Raw genomic sequence first — 25,755 nt, 5'->3', positions numbered from 1 at the left:
GGCAACCTGTGCTTTGCAACGTTCTGTTTAAATCACAAATAGATTGAATTCAGTTTATAGTTACATGCTAATATTGAAAGAATCGACAACTGTAATAATTCTCAATGAAAAAACTATTTTATTGGGCTTTCATCTTACGTAAACTTTGTATAACAAATTGAGAAAAAATGATTTTTCAATTACAAATATAATCAATCGATTAACAAAAATTAAAATAGGTAAATCATCCTCGGTGAATAACAAATATTTATGCATATTTCCAAGTTGATCCGTTTTATAGGCCTAGTGTAGATGCGTTGATGCATCAAAAATGTATATGATATCCCGTTCATGAATAATACAATTCTTTCCTTTATATTATATGGTATAGATATAGATAGGAGATGAATACAGTATTTTATCCATTACTCTCAAGCAAAGTACTGTATAGCAAACTGCAAACTTGACGAATTAGAAACCTGACGAACTGAAAACTTGACGAATATTTTCAACTTGACAAACTGAAAAACTCTCGGAAACTATGCAAACTATGTATGGAGTTTAATATCTCCAAATCCTCCAAAATTTAAATAATTTCTTGATGAAATAAAACTTCGGATGGAAATTCAATTCGAAAAAATATCAATTGATAGTGAGAAGCTGATTTGAAAAGTGTTGGAAGCTGAAAGCAGATTAGCATAGTTGACAAAAATGATAACGAGATAAAACATGTATACTGCAAACACTGCAAAATTGGATCAATCTTGAAAATTGGATGGTTTTTCATGTTGTTAACATTTGTTACTATAAGTAATTACACCTATTGATTTTGAGCACTTCCTTATTTTGAAATTATCCTCAGATGGAAATATCTTCGCCACTATTTTTAAATTTGTATATGTGTGAAAAACCAGGCTCTCCCTAACGTTTTCTCACCAAGAATCAAATAAAAGCAGCCGTTCAATTTCATTTTTGTTACATCTCATCCATTCTCGTATACACACTTTCTCTCATCTCTGTTGCAACCCTGAAACTATCTAAACCCTTTCCCCCAAAAGTTACGACAGGCTTGTCTACTCTCACCCTCATTCGTTGCCTTTCCTTATTGCGAGCCATCTCTCCTCGTTTCGTTTCCAATCTTCTTTCCTTTCAATTTCCTACCCTTTCCCTTTCACTTCTTCCGCCGAGCCCTTTTCGTCGTCTGCAAATATTCCTTTTGGCTTTTGAACAATGATGCCATAAGATTTCCTTCTTCCCTCAACAGAAAAACAAAGAGGGAAATAGAAAAGGAACAAAGCACATCTCGCAACTGATCAGGCTGCTCGTTTTGTGGTGGTGTTCCAAATGCCATGCTGTCCCTGCTAGCAGTATTTGTTTGCTGCAGAAATTCAGTATAATATTTTCCCACAATAAACGAAAAATATCTGGCTCGCGTAGGTGTCCATTTGTCAGTGGAGAAGATTGGGGTTCGAAAAAATTCACTTCCTGTTTCTACAAGATTATTTTTCTTTCATCGCTCATTCTATCTGTCAATAGTCTGGACAATGGAATACTGTTGTTTCTTTTCTCAAGATAAGAATACCCGGATAATTCATCTATCGAAGAATGATTCATATGTGCATCTATATTCGTTTTTTAAGTGAAACATTGTGATTCGATTAGTTTGTCTGAAAAGTATCACTCTCCTCCTTTTAAGGATAATTGTGATAATTACACAATGATTTATTCACCTACTTTTCGAGTGCTATTGATTCAAACTTCAATTACGATCTCAACATCACAGTACTACTGTTATTAGAATGATATTTAGAAATTTCTTACAATAATGAATTGAAAAATAAATAATGGGGATGGAATGCTTTTAACGATACTCATGATTGGAAGACATAATTGCTGAACAAATGAGAAAAAAGAACGAGTATCAAATCACAAATTGAAATTTTGTTCAAAAGTTATTGAATGAGAATTTATCACCTTCCTTGTATGATCCTAATTCCTAATAAATTGCTTGTTAGCTTGTCTGAGTCGACGTGTAATTTCTCAGAATACAGCACCTCTATTCAAGGAAATCTCCAATGACTCAAATGATATTGTTGCTGGCTTCTATCAAGAATAAAACTATGGTACACAAAGTATGAAGTATGCAGTACCTAATCATCAATGAATAGAACGGATCAAGCAGCATTTCCGATTACAAAGTGCAGAGGTATGGAACTATCTATATAAAAAGAGAGAGTAGGGTAGTGTTTGTTCGTTTGTTCGTTTGTTCGTGTGTTCGTTTGTTCGCATCAAAACATGTCAACTTGTGAATTGCATACCGGAAAAACGGAAATGATTTACATCTCCAAATTTTGCACTTAGATTCTAAAAATATCAATCTCGTGCACCTGGAAGCCCAAATTTCAATTTTCCTTCTAGATTTCTCAGAATTAATGTTCAAATCTATGCTACCGTACATTAAGTGCCATAGGCTACATTGTTGCAGCTCAGAAGTGTGTGTTTTTCATTAGGAGGCTATAATGCTGTTACAAGACTAATATTTTCGAACGGCCGTCTAGCGTAACGGTGAAACGCTACAAATGAAATGCTGTAGGCCTATCATTGAATTTCATAAGAAAAACATGGATAGATCACAATAAAATAAGTAATAATCTATATTCTTCAGTTATAATGTACTATTAGACACGAATTCGCAGTGAAACGAGTATTTTTAGGTATTTTGTTTGGAATTGGAAAAACAAAAGGCTGCCTGATTCCAATTGAGGAGGATCTAATCGATACTGAAATTTATTGATGTATTGGAAAAATCAATATGATTCTGTGAGGTTTTCAAGTATTATGTCTTCTTCAGTTTTCTATACTATAATAAAGGAAAGAGCTGGCTTATACACGTAAGGAAAAGGGAATTATGTTTGACGCATCATCACGTCTGAAATATACTCAACTGATTAATTTGAAATTTTGCATATAGATTCTTAACTAGCCGAGGATGATTATTTATGCCTATTTTCAGTTCTTCAAGATTTCATTACGTCAAGTTTTCAATTTGTCATCCTTCCAGTTGTTGTATAGAAGCAGCTGAACATTTCTTTTAAATGGGACATTAGATGATAGGTATGATTGGGGATCCTATTCGAATAAAAATAACTGATTTTCTGTCGCATCAGAACCCGCACCGATTTCTCAAATCGTTCAAAAGTTATTCTCATTCAAAGATACTGATAAATCATGCATATATATCCATCATCTTTACTATAATTTTTCTTTTCTTTTAACAATATTGCAATTGTAAGTTACTTTGTTCATTGTTTTTTCATTGTATAGTAATCTTGTATTGTTGTATTTGTGAAGGAGACACATTAGGGGTAACCTGTTGTCTCCATAATAAATAAATAAATATAATAATGGAAACAGCTGGCTCATACACGTACATGATGTGGGATAATTATGTTTGACACATCATTACGTCTGAACTACTAGACTGATCGATTTGAAATTTTGCATAAAGATTCTTCATCAACCGAGGATGGTTATAGGCCTATTTTCAAATTTCGAATTTTTTATTACATCAAGTTTTCATTTTGCAAAGTTTTTAAATAGACCCTTGCGAAGCACGGGTTACCTACTAGTGAATAATAAGATAACAGATGGAAATTACTGAGATATTGCATTTATCCAAATGCTAATGAAATAATAATTATTATTAAACGAAAATCCAAATTAAATGTTGTAATAACCCCGAAGACTTCTGCTACTGCAAATATTGACAACAGGGTAAACATCTAGATGGAAACTCTATTAGCGCAACTATTCAAAAATCATTTGTCAGCCACAAAAATAATATTTTTTAAAATATTAAATAAAATTTACCGGGCTGACAAATAAATTTTGAATTGTAGCGCTCATCGAATTTCCATCTAACTGTTAACCCTGTTTTCAATATTTGCAGTAGTAGAAGTCTTCGTGGTGATTTACAGCATTTGATTTGGATTTTCGTTCAATAATAATTAATAATCAGGTAATTAATATTGTTAAAACATCATCATCGCTTGCAAAAGCATAGGAAAAATTGTAGGATTCGAATAACCAGCACCAATAACAGCTATGTTGTACAGCATCCAACAGCAGACAGTATGGTTTTCAATAAATCAACGCCATACCCTGGCAGGCAGACCCGCTTCCTACTCGTATCGTATAGATATTATTCGAGGCATCGCGTTGTGACAGTGTAAGCGAGCAGAACGGAAATTGCTAAATGTAAAATGTCGCTTCTTGTGCGCATGTGCGCGCCGCTCTCTTCCGAAATGAAAACAATAAACCCCACTGTCAACAGTCATGAAATCGTTGAATCGTTGACAGAGCTATTTACTTCTATATCTGTTCTATTTTTGCACGCCGAACAAAACGCACGTATATTGCGCACCCCTTGCAAAGGAGAGGGGGGTGTTGAACAGAGTTGTCATTGGTGAAGAATAAGTGGTGGGGGGGGTTGTACGTCACTGCACTTTTGCTGCTCGCCTCTCTCTCATAAAACCATTTGCACTCTTCTCTCTGCCAATAAATACATCATCATTCGCAGATCTTTTTCATCTGTGCAACTGTCGAGCAAATTGATATTAGATTTGTCCTGTCGATCTGTTACCTGTGCGCTGTTGAGGACGGGCCGTGTTTAATATACGTATTCTATATACGTAATAGAGAGTACCACACATACATGTACCGACACATACCATGAATCAGATATGGGATAAGCTTGCTAGGCTCATACCTGTGCGTAAGAGCATTCTGCCGTCCTCTATAAGAAAAATATATGGAATAGAATAGACGACCTTCATGAAAAAATATATTCAATGTAGCTGGGGATAATAATATTTTAATAATGATGGTGAAGTTATTTTCCCCACTCCCTGTCTTTGTGCAGAACATTCACTTTATTAATAATTCATTCCTGCAGATGCACATTTTCTCCGTAGATAAATATTTTCCAGATTGGATTTACCTGGTTGGAGAATTTGAGATCATTTGGAATGCTTTTAAACCTGTTTCTCAGGTTTCTAACAGATTCGACCATTAACGTCTTTGTTCATTATTGTGTTTCTTTTAAATCGAGTTGATACTATTGAAATATACTGTAAATCCTCTATAATACTTGTTCGTACTATAAATACTAAAATATCTCCTACATCATATTTAAAAACGTGGAAGTGAAACTATTCTACTGGATAAGTTCATTGTCAAATTGATAGTTGAATCTGACAATTATTTGTTGGATATTCCTGAGTAGTTGTGAAAGTGATATTGTGGTACTTATTCATACTGAATGAAATACTAGATACTGTCCTACCACAGATTCATTGAAAATCTAGACACTGGTTCTTGTTGATACACCATTATCAATATCTGTTAGAATTAAACTATAGTAAAGAGCAGCTGTATTGTATACTAAAGGCAGGAACCTTTTATTGCTAAGAGCCGTTTGTTACGTATCATGGTGAACGTCTGTGATTTGTCTAGAGAAGCCTTTCTTCAATTGTCTTGGCCAATGACAGGAGTTCACCTTGGAAGGTAACTGCTTCCATCAATAACAGTGCTCTGCCTTCAGGATAAATACTCCTGCTCTTTATTTTAGCTTAAATTTATTAGAGATGTATAATGGTGTAACAACCTAAAACGGTATCTTGATTCTAATGAATCTGTCCTTGGACAATATCTAGTACTTCTATCTATCTAGCACTAGTGGAGGACTACCTCCACCGGTGAGTTGGATTTCGAAAGGAGAAGCAAAAGTGGTGAGTTTGTGACAATACTCTTTGGCTCATCAATCAGATACATGGAACTGCATTCTCATAACATCATCTGATAGGGCAAAACATAAATCATTATCCAATACACCGAACGAATACACATCACCAAAACACTGTGATGATCGAAAACTTGGCCTCATCTATTTCACGGGTTTCATTTTTTGGAATTTTTAGCTAGTGTGTCTGGGTTGGGGATGTTTGGGGAGGGCCACCGAAGCCTGTGCGCAGTCTTATGGTAAGGAGAGACACCTCTTTTTCATTGGCTCTTAGGTGTGAGGATGCAGATTATCTGTACCCCAGACGGCGTAAAACCATGAGAAGACTGAACTTAAGCAAGTTTCTCTCTGTGAGGCAATCTTATCCATAGGAAACACTTGACAGCTTAGTATGAGTACTTATTCATCCAGTCTGAGAGAAAGGCTATGCTGGGGTCACACGACAATTTCAAACGCTCTGCTACATGGCTGGGATCTCGATTCAGGCTTGGACAGTTCCACACAAGGTGGGTTCAGCTTGCTAAAATCATATCTGCGTTTGAATGTATTCTGTCAACCTCTATAGAAAATGAAGTTCAGAGGTTAGATCAATACATATGGAGAAATGTTTATTGAGAAATCAATGAAGTAATTTAACAATATCACGGAGAGAGATATGAAGATAGTATTTTATCTTTTGGATGCTTAATGAATTGATGAATATCTCAGTTTTAATGACAACTACAATGATCATAGTGAAATAATACTTGAAACAGTCAATACGAGCCACACACATTTGAACATTTCAAATGAATTCAATATAGCTTATTCTCATCGTGCTTGGATATTGTATTGCAATAATTTGAGAGCTTCTGAGGAATTGATTGGAACTTCTTGTCATTGATATTTAACTTTGTTCTGCAATTATTTTCATCGCCAATGATGTCCATTTTAGTTTTTGGTTCGTTGGTAGGAGATTATCCAATAATGCTAGGGATGATGCGATGGATGAGAATCAAACCCATGGACCGGCACGGTGATAACATACTGTGGGCACAAAGTAGAAGATTACATCTACTCTTACTTCTTCTCTGTGCTGTGGGCTACATATCAATCGCTAAATATCAATTTAAAAAAAAAAAATGAAAATGAGAAAATCCTCTATTTGGCGAAAGGACTTTTAAGTTCTCTATACGACTAAACCTCTAATAAATGTTATACAATAACTAAGATTAGATTGTCCCTGAACAACTTCGACAATATAATGGCGATGTGAAAATATAATTGTTTGCATACTTAACGTTATTATTGCGTGGAATTTCCATGGAATAGTTATTTGTGCAACTAGTGCGCAAAGTGACTCATGATAAGTTCTCATCTTTATTCATTCAAGAATCAGAAAAAATACAGATAGAACAAAAAATTCACATTCAAAATACATGCCAAAAGCTGATTGGGATGCAAGATAGCTGAACAAAAGCTGCAAGATGGCTGAACCGACAAGCGCGCGACCTAGCGGGAAGAATCGTACCTAAGTTTGTTTCATCCAGCTAAAAACTACAGAAACAGGATTCAGAAATTTAGACTTTTGCTCAAATTACCGAGAAAAATGCTCAAAGTAAACTGAAAAATATTTATTAAATTAACATAGACAACAGAGAATATTAATTTTTCCTACAGTTACGTTGAAAAGTGGCCATTGCTGCACTGATTACAGAACGCAAAGAATCACTTTTCCGCTCTAGTGCGGGAAAAATTTTTCTGCACTCCAGATTTGCAACATGGCAACGCAAAATACTTAGTAGGTTATATGGAGCAACAGTGCAGCAAAATCAAAATGAAGTTGGTAACAGTGACTGCTGTGGCTGCTATAGTGAGCAGAGGTGCAACCAAGCACAACGCGCTAATTATTAGTATTAGATATTATAACCAAGAACAACATTTTCATTCAATTTGACAATAAATTAAGGTTTTTATCAATAATAAAATTACACAGAAAAACATTTGATGCATTTCAGGCAATTTTACCCATAATTACCCACTTTTCATATTCAATGGTAACTGTAGGAAAAACTTAATGTGAAATACGTGCGCAAAGTTCCTCTGCTGCACTCAAGAAACCATTCCGCCCTCGCCGACGGCTCGGGCGTAAACGTTTCTTTCGGTGCAGCAAACTGACACTTTGCGCACTAGTTGCACAAATAACTATATTGTAGTATTCTTATGTTTTTTTATTTATATGGATATCGAACGGTAATCATTTGAACTCAAAATTCGAATTTTATAATGTATATTTGCTACTTTTCTCATTGCTTGCAGTTGAAATAATAATTATAAAAAGAAAAGAACTATTATTCATTATTAGATGATGAGAATTCGTAAACGATGATTATTTAATTATGATTTAGATAAACATTATTCTTGTTTTGGATTTCTAGATTGGGATTTTATCAAAAATGTAGGGTAGCCATTGAAATGATCCTTATCTCAATCTAACCACAGTCATTGTTACCAACTTAATTTTTATTTCCGTGCACTAATCCTCCATATAACCCACTAACTATTTTGTGTTGCTATGTTGCAAATCTGGAGTGCAGAAAAAAATTTTCTCGCACTAGAGCAGAAAAGTGATTCTTTGCGTTCTGTAATCAGTGCAGGAATGGCCACTTTTCAAGGTAACTGTAGGAAAAAATAATAAATTATTGCTTACATTACTATATTCCATATTAGTAGCAGGTAACCCGTGCTCCGCAGGGGTGCAAATAAAAACTTGACGTAATAAAATCTAGAAGAATATTGAAAAAGGCTATAACAATCCTCGGTAAATAAAGAATCCATAGGCAACATTTCAAGTCAATCAGTCTAGTAGTTCAGACGTGATGTTTCGTGAACTTCCTATCCCGTACATGTATAAGCCAACTATACCATTATTATAATATAGATTATCAATTATTAATATATGGATATTATTTTATTATCGATAAAGGTAATTATTACAATAAAATTGATGTAGGTTCACGATTTCACTTTGACATCTCTGTTCAGAGAAAGGAACAAACACAATATGTTTTAACAATAAATTTGAGGGCTTCAATTGAAGGGAGTTACAGTAACAAGTTTTGTTATACCTATGAGAGGGAATAACTGAGTGGTGGATTGCAGTACCGGCTGCAGATTTCCTAGAAATTAAACACTGGTCGCCACGGTTTATCCAAGCAATTTCCATTGACAATGCTTCGAAACCCAGTTGAATATTTCAAATACACATCTATTACATGGAATCCTGCAATATTTTCCGCTGAATTCCTTTATGTAAGACCTGACTTTTCTTCGGAAATTCTATAGGCATCAGATATTCGAATGGACGAGAAAATTAATACTTATAATTCGATTTCTGGCAAACTGATAGAGTTGGCAGGACTGATCTGCCTGTATTGGTTTCAAGTTTCGTGTCTCTCCTATTTTTCAAGTTTAATACGATTGAAATGCATTTGAGAAGCTTAATGTGTGTTTATTGTTGTGGAGATTAGTGTAGTGAATCGATATACTAAAACGTTTGTGAGAACTTTACAAATTGTTTGAAGACTACATAGTATTGTGATTACTAACCTCAATAGGTGTAAAAGGTATTCAAAGTTTTCGACTCTCAACAGTAATTGTTTACAACTTATCATTTCATGCCTCCTCCGGCTTGAGAATTTATACGAACTGATATTTCTACACTAATGGTGATAGGTGATTGACAGCCGCCGGTTTGTGATAACGCGCTAAGCAAGTCAGCTGTTGTAGCTAACTGTCATCTACTGCATGTACCGTTAACTAAACAATAACATTGAGCGAACCAACAGATAGCCCGCGATCTCTCCTCATTTTCAAATAAACTCTTATCATATCTTCCATATCCAAGTTCATTTATATCTTCTGATGAATCAACTTTCTCAATAACCATATTATAGAGAGATTCAGTTAGATACTATAATAGAAACAAAGTAAAATATAGATAGTCATCAAATTATAGAGTCGTGAAATTGACTTGAATATCTTTCAAATCAAGAGTTTCTTCGTTTATGCCTTGACTGCTCTCTTGGCAATCCTAGCATTTCCATCTCACTTCTCCTTGTCTCTACGTACTCGCCCCTTCTTCTATTGAACAGTATTTACGCTCGGTTCTAATATTCATTTCTATATATAAATATAATATATATATTTTTCATAACCATGATAATTCATGCTTTACAAACGAAAATAGGTAAGGAAGGGATACAGGTGTACGGTTGTAGTTATAGAAAGGATCGTACTCTATTGAATGGACAGCTCTCATGGAGATGTCTAACGTTCGGGTGTTCTGCTTCTGTAAAGACTGATCGTGAGATGAAGACGGTCATTTGTAATTCCGGATCTCATAATCATTCATTTTTGGATAATGATACTGCGTCGGGTGTTGAGGACACGGTTGCTACTCCATTGAAATCAGCGAGCAAAGAATTTGAGGTGTTATTTACTCCTAAATCGCGTGATATGGCTGTGAATACACCGAACATTAGAACGATTAGTACTGAGGAAACTCACAGTATTTGTGAGATAGAACTTCTACAGCAGAGAGATGACCTAATTAATTACGTACAGGATTTGAAAATGGAAGTAGAGCAGTTGATCTGAAATTCGGAGTCAGAGTCAAGACTTGAACGGTATGATTACAACACTCAAGGATGAGAATGAATTTCTATCAGGGAGAGTGCAGTCAATATCCACATCTATTGAGGCGTTGGAAGCTGACAACTTGACTTTTGGAAATGAGCAAGGCTCGGAACGGGAACAAGCTAATAAATGGAGAATACTGTATGATGAACTATATGTTAGATTAGATAAAAAGATAGTAAAAAATCAACCTATGATTGAAAAGCCAAATAATAAAGGCAGGTTGACTAATCCAAAAAATTGAGAGACTCTCCAAAAACTCTAAGAGACGTGTTGTAAAATGAATATACATCATTATGCTGATAGTCAGGGGAGGAATGTCTGCGGAGAGTTTAGGAGAAATAGCGACTACAGTTTCAATTCTTTCGTGAAGCCGGGGGGGGGGGGGTTAAGTTCCACGACGTCCTTCCTGATAATTTCGAGAACTTCACTGCAAAAGACTTTGTTGTAGTTCAGGCCGGCTCGAATGAGCTTAGTAGAAATGAAGGTGAAGATGTTCTGGCAGCATTGCGGGGACGTTTGGCGGCACTGTATGAAACAAATATTTGTGTTTTTTCAATTCCACGTCGCTACGACCTGGCGGAATGGTCCTATGTGGATACTGCGATAAAAGAGACTAACAGAACAATTTTAAGAATTTGTAAGAGATATTCATTTGTGCATTCCATAAACATTAATGACATAGGTCGAAGATTCTTCACAACTCATGGGATGCATTTGAATAGATTCGGCAAGGCATACATCGGTGATAGGATTGTCAGATGTGTAGAGGAGTATGTTTCAAAATCGAATTCAATTCCACCCATCCCTCTTCAACATGCTTCTTTTTTAGAACAGTAGATAGACTCACTTCTAATTCGAATTGCATAACTCAGAGTACAGATTTGTTTATTGATGTTGACATTACAACTGCAGATAGTGGGCTTCCTAATGCTAATGATTCACATAACGTCCCAGTTTATAGGAATAGGAGCAGTAAACGTACATTGGGTGAATCAAAGTTGATGTTTCTACTTATAAATATTCAATCAATTAGAAACAAAATAGGTTTGATTGAGACTGAGCTTGTTGACAGAACATTCGATGTTCTTTGCATCTGTGAACATTGGTGTGTGAGAGATGAAATAAACCTTTATGTGCCATCCAATTATAAGCTTGCGAGTTGCTATTGTAGAGCCACCAAAGTCACGCGGAGGTTCATGTATATAAATGTTAGACAGGACTCGGTATACGAGGTTATTGACGTTATCAATTTTTGTGTTGATTTTCTATGTGAGGCTTCAGCTATCAAATTAGTGGAGCATTCTATTATTGCTATTAATGTTTATAGGACCCCTGACTCCGACGTGAATGCTTTCTTTGGCTATCTCGAAGATATTTTGAACTTTATTCTCACAAAAAGTTATAAATCTATCATATTGACAGGAGACTTCAATGTGAATATCTTGAATACTAATAGTCTGGCTTGTCATGATTTTTTAAATATTCTTAGATCGTTTAATGTATATTGTACGAATAAGTTACCTATTAGAGGCCAAGCAAGCTTGGATAATATTGCCACGGATACCAGATCTGAATTTTGTAAAGTATCATTATTGGGCGAAGGGAGGTTATCAGATCACGCAGGAGTGTGGCTGGAGGTTCTAGTGGACAAGCGGGGGACGAAGTCTGCCACGAAGACGGTAACTAAACGATTGCTTTCCGACGCAAGATTGAACGAACTTTATAACATTCTTTTTAATTTGGACTAGACGCAGCTGTATGGCTGTAAAAATCTTGATATGGCATTTGAAGGTTTCATGAATGTTATAATAATTTATAATTTCAATATTATGTTGTCCTGTAATAAGTTATTCTGAGAGGTCTAAGAAAAAATCCTGTAACAAATGGTACACACCACAAATTGGAAATATGCGATTCTAGCTAGTTTATTTATATAATAGATGGAATAGTGATAAGATTGAAGACAACATCTTCACCATTTTAGCCGCCATCTTGGATTGCATTTGATCGAAATTGTTCGTGTCGGATCCTTATAGTGTAAGGACCTTACGTTCCAAATTTCAAGTCATTCCATTAACTGGGAGATGAGATATCGTGTACACAGACGCACATACACTTATACACACACACACACACACACACACACACACACACACACACACACACACACACACACATACACACACACTAACACACATACAGACCAATACCCACTTTTTCGGACTTAGGGGACCTTGAAACGTATAGGAATTTAGAAATTGGGGTACCTTATTTTTTTTCGGAAAGCAATACTTTCCTTACCTATGGTAATAGGGCAAGGAAAGTAAAAATGACAATAGCGTCTTTTATCACTATCCATCAATTTTTAATTCAAGGCGCTGAATGAATTATTGAATTTGAATTCATCACTCCCAGAGAATGTCATCGAATTTGCTATTGTCTTCACGGTTATGTAATATGACAACAGGTTTGCTAGTTATCTTCATCGATCATCATTATCAAAAACGATAACTATCACACTGTTCATCATGTCGATCAAAGCCGAATAACAACTACCTCAACAGATTCATCAAGCGTTATAAAACACATCAAACGTTAAGAGAGTGACACATTCATCGGTTATCCAATAGAATGAATAATATTCAAATAATAATATTAATCTACCATTAGAATGAATAATATTAGTCTACTGAGGATGATGCCCACATGAGTTACATGCTTTTCGTGGGTGATGAGACTGATGATGATGAGAGATTAGAGATCTCCACACATCCTCATTTCCAATGAATAGGCTTACTATTTTCACTTTTTGTGTAGTTGAGAAGTTGATATTGTGGTAATTATTCATATTGGATGAAAAAGACTAAGAAATTGTCGGAAACCACCGATTTATTGATATTTAGAAAGACCGGTTTCGGTTATTACACCATTGTCAATCTCCTATAAACTCTTATAAAGTTTATTTATAAAGGTTATTACACCATTGTCAAACTCTTATAAGTTTATAAAAGATTGAAATCTTATGAAGTTTATAAAGGTTATTACACCATTGTCAATCTCTTATAAGTTTAAGACCGAAACCGGTCTTTCTAAGTATCAATAAATCTGTGGTTTTTGACAATTTCTTAGTCTTTTTCATTCAAGGCCTACTATTGATAACGCACCACAATTTCAAGTTCAAATTTTTTGTTAATTTTCGAGTTCAATTGATCAATACCTCCATTTCATCCTAGATTTTAAGTTATGAAACGCAGGTGACTTTCAAAAGCAACTCGTTCACCGGTTATTTCAACATATCATTATCTTATCATAATGAATCATTTTCCCTATATCTTCACCAGAAGCAAAACCAATCGCCCAGGTTGAATATAAACAAGTATGAGTTGCTGTTCTCGCAGCTTCGAACCACAACAAAGGTCAACGTTTAATTATTATCCTAAAGTGAGGTTTAGATTTAGTCAAGTTCACTTGAATTCAATTTTCTTCAACGTTTGAGTTGAATGAGCGATTCTTGTAACTTGAATTTACTTGAATTAAATTCTCCATAAACTCAAAATTCATGTAATTATAAATTGAAAAATAAATGAATCTCGAAGTTTTTTTATTCACTTGTCATACTTTCCTTTTTAGTTGTTTTTATACATTCTACATCGACTAACAATCGCTCTCATCTCATTTTCACATTCGTGGATTGAATTTTACCATCAAGATTCAAGTTAAGTCAAACATGCTCATCATCAACTTGAATCAACAAAATCTGATTCTTTATTGATAAAGTGAATTCAAATTTCTATTTTTGTTAACTTGACTTCAAGTTTGCGAAATTCATTCATTCCATACAATACTACTTGAATTGAAGTAAACTTGACTGATGTAAATGCCCCGTGACAGCACCATTATTGTAATCAATCTCCTCAAGTAGACTATGATACATTGATGCCGAACCAATCGCCAAGGCCAACCATGATACACTTGATTATTCCTTATCGCTATGGAGCTTATTCTTACACAGCTATGTAACAAAACAAACGTGGAGAGAGTAACACGTATACTGATTACCACCAATCATTGACAACCACATTTTTCAAGATTTCAATTTCAGTCGCCCTGATTACACCTTACACCTACCGACTTCTACACCCAGATCACACTCATCATTTTTCGGTTATGTAACACACAACAAAAAGTAGTGGCAATCACAAACACTCTATTTATATGTTATGCGGTTGTTATCGAGACGGAACTGGGGTTTTTGGAGACGTGAAGCGTGATGGGGAGGACGTTCATCTCAAGGGAGCCGAGTCCATGCAACAGCGCGTGTTGTTCTTGTGGAGATTGTAATCTTTTCTGTCGACAATGGTAATCATGGAGGGGATTAGGGGTTGTTTTGATGGTATGGTTCATGGTTAAGGGATGTTTTTGAGATGTTTTGAAGGTAGTTTAGAGGGTTGATAATAGCGCGCTCACCTGGTGGCATTATACGGGACGATGAGCGTCTACGGTGCTAGCCGGTTGTCGCGCTGGCATTCTCACCCTGACTGGCGGCGCGGACACTCCCGGGCCCGGACCACAGTCGGGGCGTGTCGCGCACGCGCAAACTCCCTCATCGATTTTCCCCGGCGCGGGTCATGGGGTCAGAAATGGCCTCTGCCAGCCTGCCTCTGTCCCGGACTCCTGGACCGTTGCGTCCGACGGCTCCGGATGCCTCCACATGAGAGGATACCTCCACATTCATCTACCTGGCCAAAATATTGAGACGAAATATTCCACTCAAAAAATTGTCTGTGAAATGCGTGAAACAGATTCAACGCATTCGCAACCATTCCAAACAGTATCAGCTCGACGTATCTGCTACGAGACCAGTTCCCCTAATTCCTAGCTATGAGCTGCTAATAATTTCTCAGGTCCATGTGCACTGTTAACGTTTCAACGCTGATAGATCAGCGGTTTGTTCAAACTCGGAATGTAAAACATTATAATGAATACGAACATATTACATTCTAGTGAACCTAGATTAAAGTTAAGCATGGATGATAAAAGATTAAGATATGGCTCTTAATGATTCATTACTCAACTGGAACTGTAGGTTCATCTATCTTCTATTATAATCATAATAATCTTATGACTGGATTCTTGATTCATGAGTATCATGATTCAAAGGAAGGGTGAGAAGAGATACGAACTCATCAGCAGCACGCTGGGACTGATATATAGTAGATCCTGAGAGAGAAGTATAATTACTTGGATTAGATGTATGGCGTGCTACCATTGAGAGAATGCCAGTTTAGGGGTCAGCTCGGCTAAATGACAGTTTCGCGCTTCAAGGTTACATCCCTATGCTCTGTAACCAATCTGAAAATGTATTTAGTGAATCATGATGATTTCGGTCATTATGAGAAAAATAAACTCTCGCATCATTTACTGTGATTATATGGGATCGTCGAGATAGCATTAGCCAATCATGTCCATCAGACGCTCAGATACTTACTATTGGTAATTTTGATGAAATTTAATGAGTGAAGCGTATTGAGAAACTAATTGAAGATTGACTAATACTGTAGTCGGAATAAAGTTTCTAGAATCATATCTCTTTTCCACGGAAAACTGAAATTGATTAAAGGGAACAGGGTGGTTTCCGATTCCTTCCCTCAGTATTCATTAATAAGAATCTCAGTTTCTCCAGATAATATCGATAGCAAAATACTGGAATATCATTCCCCTTCAACTCTTCACGGCCAATTATTGTGTCATTAATTTTTCCTATTGAATATTCAATATAGATGCTTTCCTCATTGTTCAAAAGTTGTACTCAGCTATGAAGTAAAGCTTTCAGAAGAAATATAGAAGTGCTACATTTTATCCAATTTGACAATTTATGGAGCACGCAGCGTGTGAATTTATTAATGATTTATTTAGTAGATACCAAACATCTGAACATTCTGGCAGCCAGGTTGCCAAATTATTTGAAAATGTATCTTTGATCTATTCATAGATAACCGTCAAAGGTTGATGATTAAGACCATTTTTTAGATTAGAGAGTAGAATATCAAACTATAAGAAATTGAAGTCAAGTTTCACAAAATCAAGTTCTAGAAGTGTTCAAGAGTATTCTTGCATGCAAAGGAGCACCAAAGAAACTAAGAGCACATCATCAGCTGTGAGCTGTGGGCCCTTTGGGGTAGTTGATGATTGGTGGGGGGAAGGGGCAGCAGTTGATACCAATTCAGGCTATTCAATTAATGGCCGAACTGTACTATGAAGTCCGAGCGGTAATCAAGTTCCCCTTCACTATTGAGAACAGCGCGCTAAACATTTACGCTGTAAACAAGTGATTCTTGGACTTGTGGAGGGTGAGGAGAGGTTTGAACACACACACTCGAACGCCCCCGCACTCATCAGGCAGTTAGTGACGATGAATGGCCGTGGACAAGCCATTTGCAGCCATAGACATGAGTATTGCCACAGAGCTCGACGACATTCTTTGCCCTCTTTGCCCGCTCAATTCCATAAATCACGCTATCCACCCTCCACCACCACCCAGCTCCTACATGCACAATTCACAGCACTAATATGAAAACAGCACTCTCACAGTTGCGAGTATGGATTCGACAAGGACCAACTAATACGGAATGAGTAAGATGGTGTCGAATCTGTGAAATTCATTCTGAAAAAACATTGAACAGCAATTTCAATATACAACGACATCATCTTTTATGTCTATAAAATTTGCATTCCTTCGTAACTCCTGGAAATACTTATCTTCAGTAGTTACACGAAAATGAATTATTCTGTTCCTATCAGAATCTGCTGTCCTACTATTGTCTCCACTTGTGTAATTGTGATTCAATCAATAAGTCAATATTATATTTTTTAAATACGGAATTGATTTGTATGACATCCAATATACTCAACAAATCATTACTGATTTGTATGATATCCAATATACTCGAAAATTCATTACTGATTTGTATGATATCTAATATACTTGGCAAATCATTACTGATTTGTATGATTCACTCAACAAATCATTACTGATTTGTGAAATCATCTGTGAAATTGTATGGATATGGAAGAGAAGGGTGAATGATATTTACAATAAAAGAATCAAGGATAGTAGCCTAATATTGGAAGAACAAGTCTAGAGAGTTTGTATGGAGAATCAGTCTTATAGCTAAATAGCTAGCTAGCTTGCAATGTTTGTATGAGTTTAAATTTACTTGGAGATAAATTTGTACAAAGCTATTCGGTATTATTTAGTAAGGGAAGCGCAAAATTATTTTACTATCTCTGCCTGTTGGACCATACACCTGAATCTCAAATGATCAATCGATTTTAGAGTGAAAGTCAATGTATAATATAACTATTTCAGAGAAAAAAACAATTCTTGTAATATAACTATTGTTGATGTTATAATTTTCCTTCAGGGAAGATCTAACCTCATCATGAGTTGAAACATAATTCGCAATAGGATAGGAAAGTTTTCCATTTTGAGAATATAACCTCTAAATCGAAAATGAATTTCACTGACAGAGTTAGACTATCATTGATCATTGTATACAAACTTAAAATTCCAAGCGTTGTCCTGGAATCTATAGTGAGAAAAATAAAGGATCCTGATATAAAGCCACTGTTCTTGACGCTTATAAATCAAGAGAAAACTTAATGCGTTTGTTTTTGTCGATGAAAATCACTTGAGAACAAACCGCTCCCAACAAAGTTTGTATGTTCCTGTCGCCTAACAGGACACAAATTTCTTGTGAAGAAAATGCTGTAGATCCAACAAACCTCGAAGGTTGGTTATTGGCAAAAAACCGTTATCATGAATGTAAAAAGTGGGCCATTCCATGAGTAGAATTTTGAAATGGGACACATGAACTCATTCATGTGAAATACACATGATACAAAGAACTTTTATGAGAACTATGTATATCATAGGGAAGGAACATTTTGAATCACACAAAAAAGTTATCATGGACATCAAAGATAGCATTGAAGAAATAATAAGTATTAAGCTTATTTATTCGCTCCAACATGGGAGTAGAAGCTTCAAAATAGGGAAGGGAAAATATACTGGACGTTTTCAACTTTGAAATAAAGGGCTCTCTATAACATTGCTCATAGTGTTCATTGTGCATAACCTTGAAGGCTACAGTCAGGACCTCCTATATAGGAGGTCCTGCTACATCCCACATCATGAAGAGTACATTGAAATCAATAAAATTGGTTTCACAGATGACATTATAAATCTGCGTTTACAACAAAGTTATTTACAAAATGTTTTTAACTCAATCCTCATACATTCTATAAGATTGAACATAACTCATCATACACATGATGAACATATGTGTTTGTCAAGTTCCGTTCAATCTAATAGAACCTATAAGGATCAAGTTATTAACATTTTGTTAATAAGTTTGATGTAAACGCAGCTTAAGAGTATCACTGTCTGTGAACTTCAATATTGAAAACGAGATTATAAAGCCTGTTACATGACACTCGAATAATAACAGTATCACGAAGTGGAAAAAAGCAGCTTCAAACCCATTTGAAAAAATGAACTTCAACCAATCCTTCAACTCTGTTTATCGTTCTCTTTTCGTTTTACGAGCTTCTTACATATTAATGGACGTAGAAGAGCCACTGGATCTTGATCTTTTCATGTTTTAACATCTCATATAGTCGTTACAGTTTCAAGTAGACAGCCCTCAACTTCTAAGAGAGACAACTAAACAGGTCATTCACAAGAAGCGCTCCGCTCCGTCACCCCTCCCCAACCGCTGAAGCCTTTTTGTAGGCTTTGAATTCCTCATTCCTAGTGGAATAACGCTGTCACTCAACAGTATAACCTGGAGCAACTCATTTCTTGTTTTCCCCTTTACCAGAAGCTTACTAAGTGGTTCAAGTGACTTGAATTTGGCCACATTTTATTCTATGTGGTCTAAGCAATCATTTGGAAGAGCAATGCAGTGTTCTCACCCTTTCTCAATCTTGGAGAAGTACTTTATTCATGATCATTCATTGAAGAGTTATACCAGGAAAAAATCTTACTTCTTTAAATTTGATACCTGAATTATTATTGATCACAATGCACATTCAAGCAAGCAAAAAAACTGAAGATAATAGAATATCCTCTGATAATAGTACTATAGTATTCTTTTCTCTATGATAAAACCTAACTTCTATGATGGGCTTTCACATTTACTTAATAGGATTATAGCTAGGAATAAATGCAAGAGTTTTATGATCTGACAATATTCCACTATTTATAGAATATGAAGTCAAGTCAAATTAAAAAATCAAAACTCCTTAATTGGTTCTTCAAAACAACAAATAAACAAGAAAACAATACTTTCAGCAAAAATATAAGAAACCAAACACCTGCAAAAAAATCCTGTGCGCTGGTGAGAGTTGCTAATACAATTCAATATGAGTCATTAAGAACTCACAAAAGATGAAATAATAAATTATATAATATAATAATAAAAGAAGATGATGAATAAGTGGAATAAGGGTGAAAGAAAGAGAGAAAGAATGAAATGAGAAAGAAAGAGAGATGGCAAACGTACTATTGAAACAAAGATAAGAGTCAATCAAAAAGTATTTCCTCGATTCTACTGGTAATATCCATTCAATAGTTCTTCTTTTAAGCAATGTAACAGAATTTTGATTAATATGCTCAGTAAGGTAATGTCGAATTCGATTGATTAATTTATTAGCTAGGTAAAAGTTGTCTCCGGCGAACATTAAGATTCATTTTATTCTTATATTTTCAAACCTATTTCTGGAAGGTCGTAAATTGAGGTTTGATTCATGGAATAGAAGAATATCTTTATTATTGAATAATGAGTCTTGAATAATATTAAACCGCTATTGAGGAGACGGATGTACAACTTCTAGCAGTATTGATTGGAAGTCACAAAAACATCTCAAAAAATCTCAATGGATGTTTGTCTCCAGTACTGACTGGTTGTCTCCTGTGGTTCATGCGTAGCAATATTATTCGTACATGAGTTATACAAAAATGTCTAGTTTCTATAAGGGTACATAAAGAACGGTCAGGTTGATTTGTAGCTTTCAGTGTAAGTCGAGATCGTGATCGATCCCTCTATCCCTATATATCAATGTCTCCAAAAGTTTTTATTATTGCAAGCTCTTTAATGATCGAGATCTACACCGCGACTCACTCGTTATGTCTGCACCCTCAGTTATACATGTTGATTGGAGACTTACAGGAGGGAGATTCCAAATGTAATTTGAAAGCTGATGGCAGTTTCCAAACTCCATTCCTGTAGAACAGAATTTGTTCAGAAGTTACAATACAATTACCTTGCCTCATGATATGTTTCCGTTAATTCTCGGTATTAGCTTAGGATAACATTCAGGAAGAATAATTTACTACAATTACAAGTTGATATGTTTCGGAATCATGAGAATAAACTTACTCGTACATAGCTGAGGGTCTCTTCAAATAAAATTATTTGATAAAGTATTTTAATTGGGCTACTTGGACTGTTAAAATATTATTGAAATTTCTAGTACCTTTTTTATACTATTTTATAAATTGAAATTTCTATATAATATAGACTAATTATAACAAAATTATGAAGAGGTTACTAGTGATTTCTATAATGATTAAATATAATTTATTGAATACCTTCCTCAAGTTGATTGAAGCAGCATTCTATATGTGTTCTGTTTTTCCAACTCTCTTGATTCCTGAGAGACTAAACTTCCTTGACGTTCATCTTTATAAGTATCTGTATTCAAATACTGGACAAAGACAAAAAATACTTAATTCTACAATCTCATAGTATTTGTAAGCAGATACCCGGACAATTGAATAGACTATGTTTGAAAAAACGTATTGGAAAATATTGAGGCTTTATATTATAATAGACTTATGGATTTCGTTATTCTATAGAAATAAATATCAATAAAAATTTAAAACCTTCTCTCCATCGGAGCATCACTTTGGAAAAAGGTCAATGTTACACACACATAGCTTGACAAATTCTCTCGCAGTCTAAGTATTCCAATTCAATGTGTAGACAGATTTGCAATAATTGCGTGCTTTGGAAGTTATGCTGGTTTGAAGGAAGGAGGCTTGCAGCAGCAGGCCCCCACAAATAGTTGGTATAATAGCGCATTCTAATCTGTGTAGCGCCGCAATCTAGAGCCGAGCTTCAGTTGGGGTTCACTGTAGCGAAACTGATGCTCAGATTGATGAGATGTCCATCCCCACCCCTCTCCAACCACACCCTTATCACCAGTGAACCAAATATCCAGGTATTCGGCCAGCTAGCAGCTATGCTTTACAAGACAAATTGAATGTCTCTAATCCTATCTCACATTATAATTATTATGTATACTGCCTTTGTATATGGATTGATTAGCAAGTCGTGAGGCCCATTGGTGGCTTAAATGATATATTCAGGCGAGGTGGAACTTCCCGTAAGGGACACCCCCACCAACAAAAGCCATACGAATTTACTTTGGTTACCAAGGTGATGTCATCTTGAATCGATGATAAGAAATAGCTGATTACTTGAGTATCTTGGAAATGACTGAAGAGTAGATTTTTTCACGCAAGGCATATCATATTATTTGGACCAATATTTAGAATATGATTTTCTACCTGCATCAATGAAGAAGAAAGTTAGTTCCCACTGGGTCTTACAAAAATCATATAGCTTTAACATATGAGGTGAGATGAGATAATGAGACATTCTTGTGAAGGTGTAAAGTATGAACACGTTTCATGGAATGATTTCGGGAATAATTCATGTTTCAAAACACAAAATTCAATGTAAACATACAACATTATCTATGATATCATACTTCATTCTCATTGTAAGCTTCTTACTCTCCTGCTGATGTTGATTTTGTATACAGTTCAACATTTTCTAAGAAAATAGTATTATTTTCATGAAATTCAATAAAAATTATAATAATACGATAGTTAATCGTACTCACTTGACATTCATAATGAATGTTTATCAAAACCTTTCAAAATTGATAATTTTGCTCCAAGAGTCAACAGTTATTTCATAAATAGTACCGTTTGTTGTTATAGATCCAGAATCGTGATGATTTTACAGAGTGAAGAATTATAATTATTCTTGTCAAAAGAAGTTTATTCAGAAAAATCCTTTCCCATAAAGATTGAAATTGTTCAAGCTCAGATATTCCAAATCGGAATAGGTTCTTCTTGACCTTCTACAGAGTGGGGCAGAGCCGATTGACGAATCTGGTAGAGCTATAAGTAATGAACCGTTCAACTTGGAAAAAATCCTTTAATGGGTTCAATTCAGTTTGAAATAAAGTTTTTATTGTTGATTTTTTGGAAATTATATCAATTAAATGGCGGCCATAAGCAGCAATACACTGATGTAGCGTATTTTCGAAGTTCTAGAACGCATTTTGGCACACTGTGATTGGTAAGGCCTGGATCTCTTCTCTAATCCGCTCCTTTAGTTCTTCCAAGGTGTGTGGGCAATCTTTGAATACTTTATTTTTGAGGTAACTCCATAGAAAAATATCGCATATTCTTAAATCGGGTGAGCGTGCTAGCCACAGCTCTTTGACAATGGCAACATCACCGTGATTGTCTCCTCCCAGCGTTATGAATGTGACAATTCTATGAACGTTTCTGCGCACCAAATTGGAAGAACTTGCTGAGGAACATGACTTGGGAGAAATATGGTTTAGCAAGATGAAGCTATAGCCCACACAGGGCTCATTTCAATGAATGTGTTGAGACAAATGTTCCCAATGTTCCCAGGGCGACTTATCTTACTGAGGGTGGACTTGAGGTAGCCGGCACGCTCACCCGATTTAAGAATATGAGATCTTCTTCTATGGGGTTACTTAAAAAATAAACTTTTCAAAGATCACCCAAACACCTTGGAAGAGCTAAAGGAGCGAATCAGAGAAGAGGTCCAGGCCTTACCAATCGCGGTGTGCCAAAATGCGTTTTAAAACTTAAAAAATACGCTATATTAGTATATTGCTGCTTATGGCCGCCATTCAACTGATATAATTTCCGAAAAATTTGCAATAAAAACACTACATTTGAAACTGAATTGAACCCATTAAAGAATTGTTTTCTAAGATGAACAGTTCATTACTTATAACCCTTCCAAACTCGTCAATCGGCTCAGCCCCACACTGTACTAGTACTCAATTTTTTGTAAAGGTATCATTTGAACATAGCAGAAACTTCTCGAGTAATTTATTACTAAACCCTAATCATCTCTACTCAAGACAGATTTTCAAATCTTTTTTTGTCAACTTCATTGGTTTTTTAGTGCCAAAACACACTTCAGTTTTAGAAGCACCGTCTTTTAGTAGCCAATTGAGAAATTTGGAAAATTCATTTGGTAGGGGGCCGCATGAGGACGAGTTTAAAAATACACTCTCAAACAGTCGATTGATGCATGCATTCATGTTGTTCACATCTTTTATCAGTTCCTCTCTCATCTGGTCATCGTGAGGCTTGAATGACATTGATCTGTAAATGAAAAATGCATTGAAATATAACGCAGACTCTATTATTTCCAAAGTAGCTATTCAAAATTACATTATATATCAGAATATATTGCGTGTAAATCATATCATGAACTTCACATAACGTCTGAACCATTTATTTTGAATTAAGGTTATAAGCAGTTTTGGGCGAATGCCTGGTGTTTTTCACCGGGATGGTATTTATTGTCTATGGATAAATTAATATTGACATCTCATATTAGGTTATTTTTACATCTTGAGATAAGAGAAAATTGGGAATTGCAGTTCATGTTGTTTTTGTTTTGGGGAATTCGTTTATGTATTGAAATACTTATCACAGCTAGGGCCGGTTTCCAAGCTCGGAATTTAGCTAAGTACTAGATTCCAAACAGCTTGAGTCAGAAAATTGGCTTTCCGAAACGGGGCGTAGTCCTAGTTTTTATGATATTCTGTATTTCCTATTTGTATAATTGGAAACGTTTATCCTTGACGGAATGAAACATTCCTAGCTAGTTCAAAATATCTTTAACTTTAGACTATTTTCTCTTTATTCTATTTAGTTTTCAATTTTATAGTTTTTCGGAATTTTATTTAAACGTAGACTACGACTACGCCTCATTCCGGAAAGCCAATTTTCTGACTCCAGCTGTTTGAAATCTAGTACTTAGCTAAATTCCAAGCTTGGAAACCACCCCTTAGTGGCTTGTTAAATTTACTTAAGTGCTTACATAAAAGGGAGAAGAGTTGAAAACTTCTACACAATATATAGGCCTAGTTGCTTTTCCATCTTCAGCCTATGAAATTGACATTTTTTTTCTAAATAAATATTGGGAAGCGAATAACTCTATGGATTTATGAAACAAATATGACATTGTACAAAGCTGGAGGTATGAATTTCCAACAGCTTTATCACTTAACTTTTCAAAATTAGGTACTGCATCTATCAGTAACAGTTTTTAAAGTCACTTTACAGGAATGTAATATAACTAACATTCCAATTGACGTCCTTTTCAATGAAGGTTACTCGGCCACAGTCAAAGAATAATAAATACTTCCTCTTACCCAATATTAAATTTCTTGTCTAGTCCAAGGCTTTTCTTCATGTCCCCAACTTTAGAGACCTTCTCCAGGATATCAAGTACAAAACGATTGATAGCTTCAGCCGCTTTCTTGTCTTTTTCTTGATCATCTTTGCTAACTACTGATTCAATCTCTAAAGAGGGCGATGTTTGGGTTCCTGTACCTTGTAGGATTACTCTTCGTTTGCGAGCAATTTTATTGTAATTTTGAGTCGAAAAAGAAGCATTCTCTAAGCAAATAATCAGATATAGTAGAGAATAGAGTGAATATTTCATCTACTAAACGTTTAAAAAGCTACTTGTTGGAAACAGAACGAACATAATTCGAAACAAATACTTTTATTGGATGACATGGTTGGTAATGGAAACATCTAATCTGCAGAAAATTCTACATGACACATGATAATATTTTTTTTATTTGTCGATATGATTGGACAGATGATTCAAGATTATTCACTTTTTTTGTACATTCCATGAACTGTTGTCGTTTTCCAAATTTTGAAAAAACTGTCTTATTATTCCATCAACATCGGGGGACCGAGCTTCGCTCTGGAGTTCAGAAGCATAGAAAATTTATCACGGAAGAGAAAATTATATTATATTTATAGCTTAATATATAAAAAGGTTCTATCTAATCACAGTGGAAGGAGATTAATTCTCAGTGGAATGCAAAAATCTCTCTCACAAAGGCCCGGTTGCACAAACGCCAGT

The 25,755-nt window shown here is 35.3% G+C and overlaps 2 protein-coding genes across 2 annotated transcripts in view; both read right to left on the bottom strand.

Annotated features, from left to right (window-relative positions):
• Positions 1–15,016, bottom strand: part of LOC111055770 (muscarinic acetylcholine receptor DM1-like) — a 53,401-nt gene extending 38,385 nt beyond the window's left edge. Inside the window, exon 1 of the mRNA XM_039432706.1 lies at positions 14,927–15,016. Within this exon, the coding sequence (XP_039288640.1) occupies positions 14,927–14,936 (10 nt within the window). The 5' untranslated portion in view covers positions 14,937–15,016. The remainder of the gene's footprint in view (positions 1–14,926) is intronic.
• A 7,505-nt stretch (positions 15,017–22,521) lies between these two features.
• Positions 22,522–25,430, bottom strand: LOC111055771. Its single transcript, XM_022343049.2, has 2 exons — positions 25,028–25,430; positions 22,522–23,969 (listed from the first exon to the last, which is right to left on the bottom strand). The coding sequence occupies exons 1-2, from the start codon at positions 25,318–25,320 to the stop codon at positions 23,714–23,716; spliced, it is 549 nt and encodes a 182-aa protein (XP_022198741.2). The 5' UTR covers positions 25,321–25,430; the 3' UTR covers positions 22,522–23,713.
• Between the last annotated feature and the right edge of the window lie 325 nt (positions 25,431–25,755).

This window comes from Nilaparvata lugens, chromosome 7 (assembly GCF_014356525.2).
Source record: "Nilaparvata lugens isolate BPH chromosome 7, ASM1435652v1, whole genome shotgun sequence".
NCBI lineage: Eukaryota > Metazoa > Arthropoda > Insecta > Hemiptera > Delphacidae > Nilaparvata > Nilaparvata lugens.
Note: the sequence above shows the minus strand (reverse complement) of the source record. Positions and strands in the feature narration are given on the sequence as shown.

Bases quoted from the DNA above. Each gene is read 5' to 3' on its own strand.
- LOC111055771 (XM_022343049.2), bottom strand. From the start codon at position 25,320: ATGAAATATTCACTCTATTCTCTACTATATCTGATTATTTGCTTAGAG. The intron at 23,970-25,027 runs GTAAGAGGAAGT...TTTCATTTACAG, and splicing joins GACAAGAAATTTAATATTGG to ATCAATGTCATTCAAGCCTC.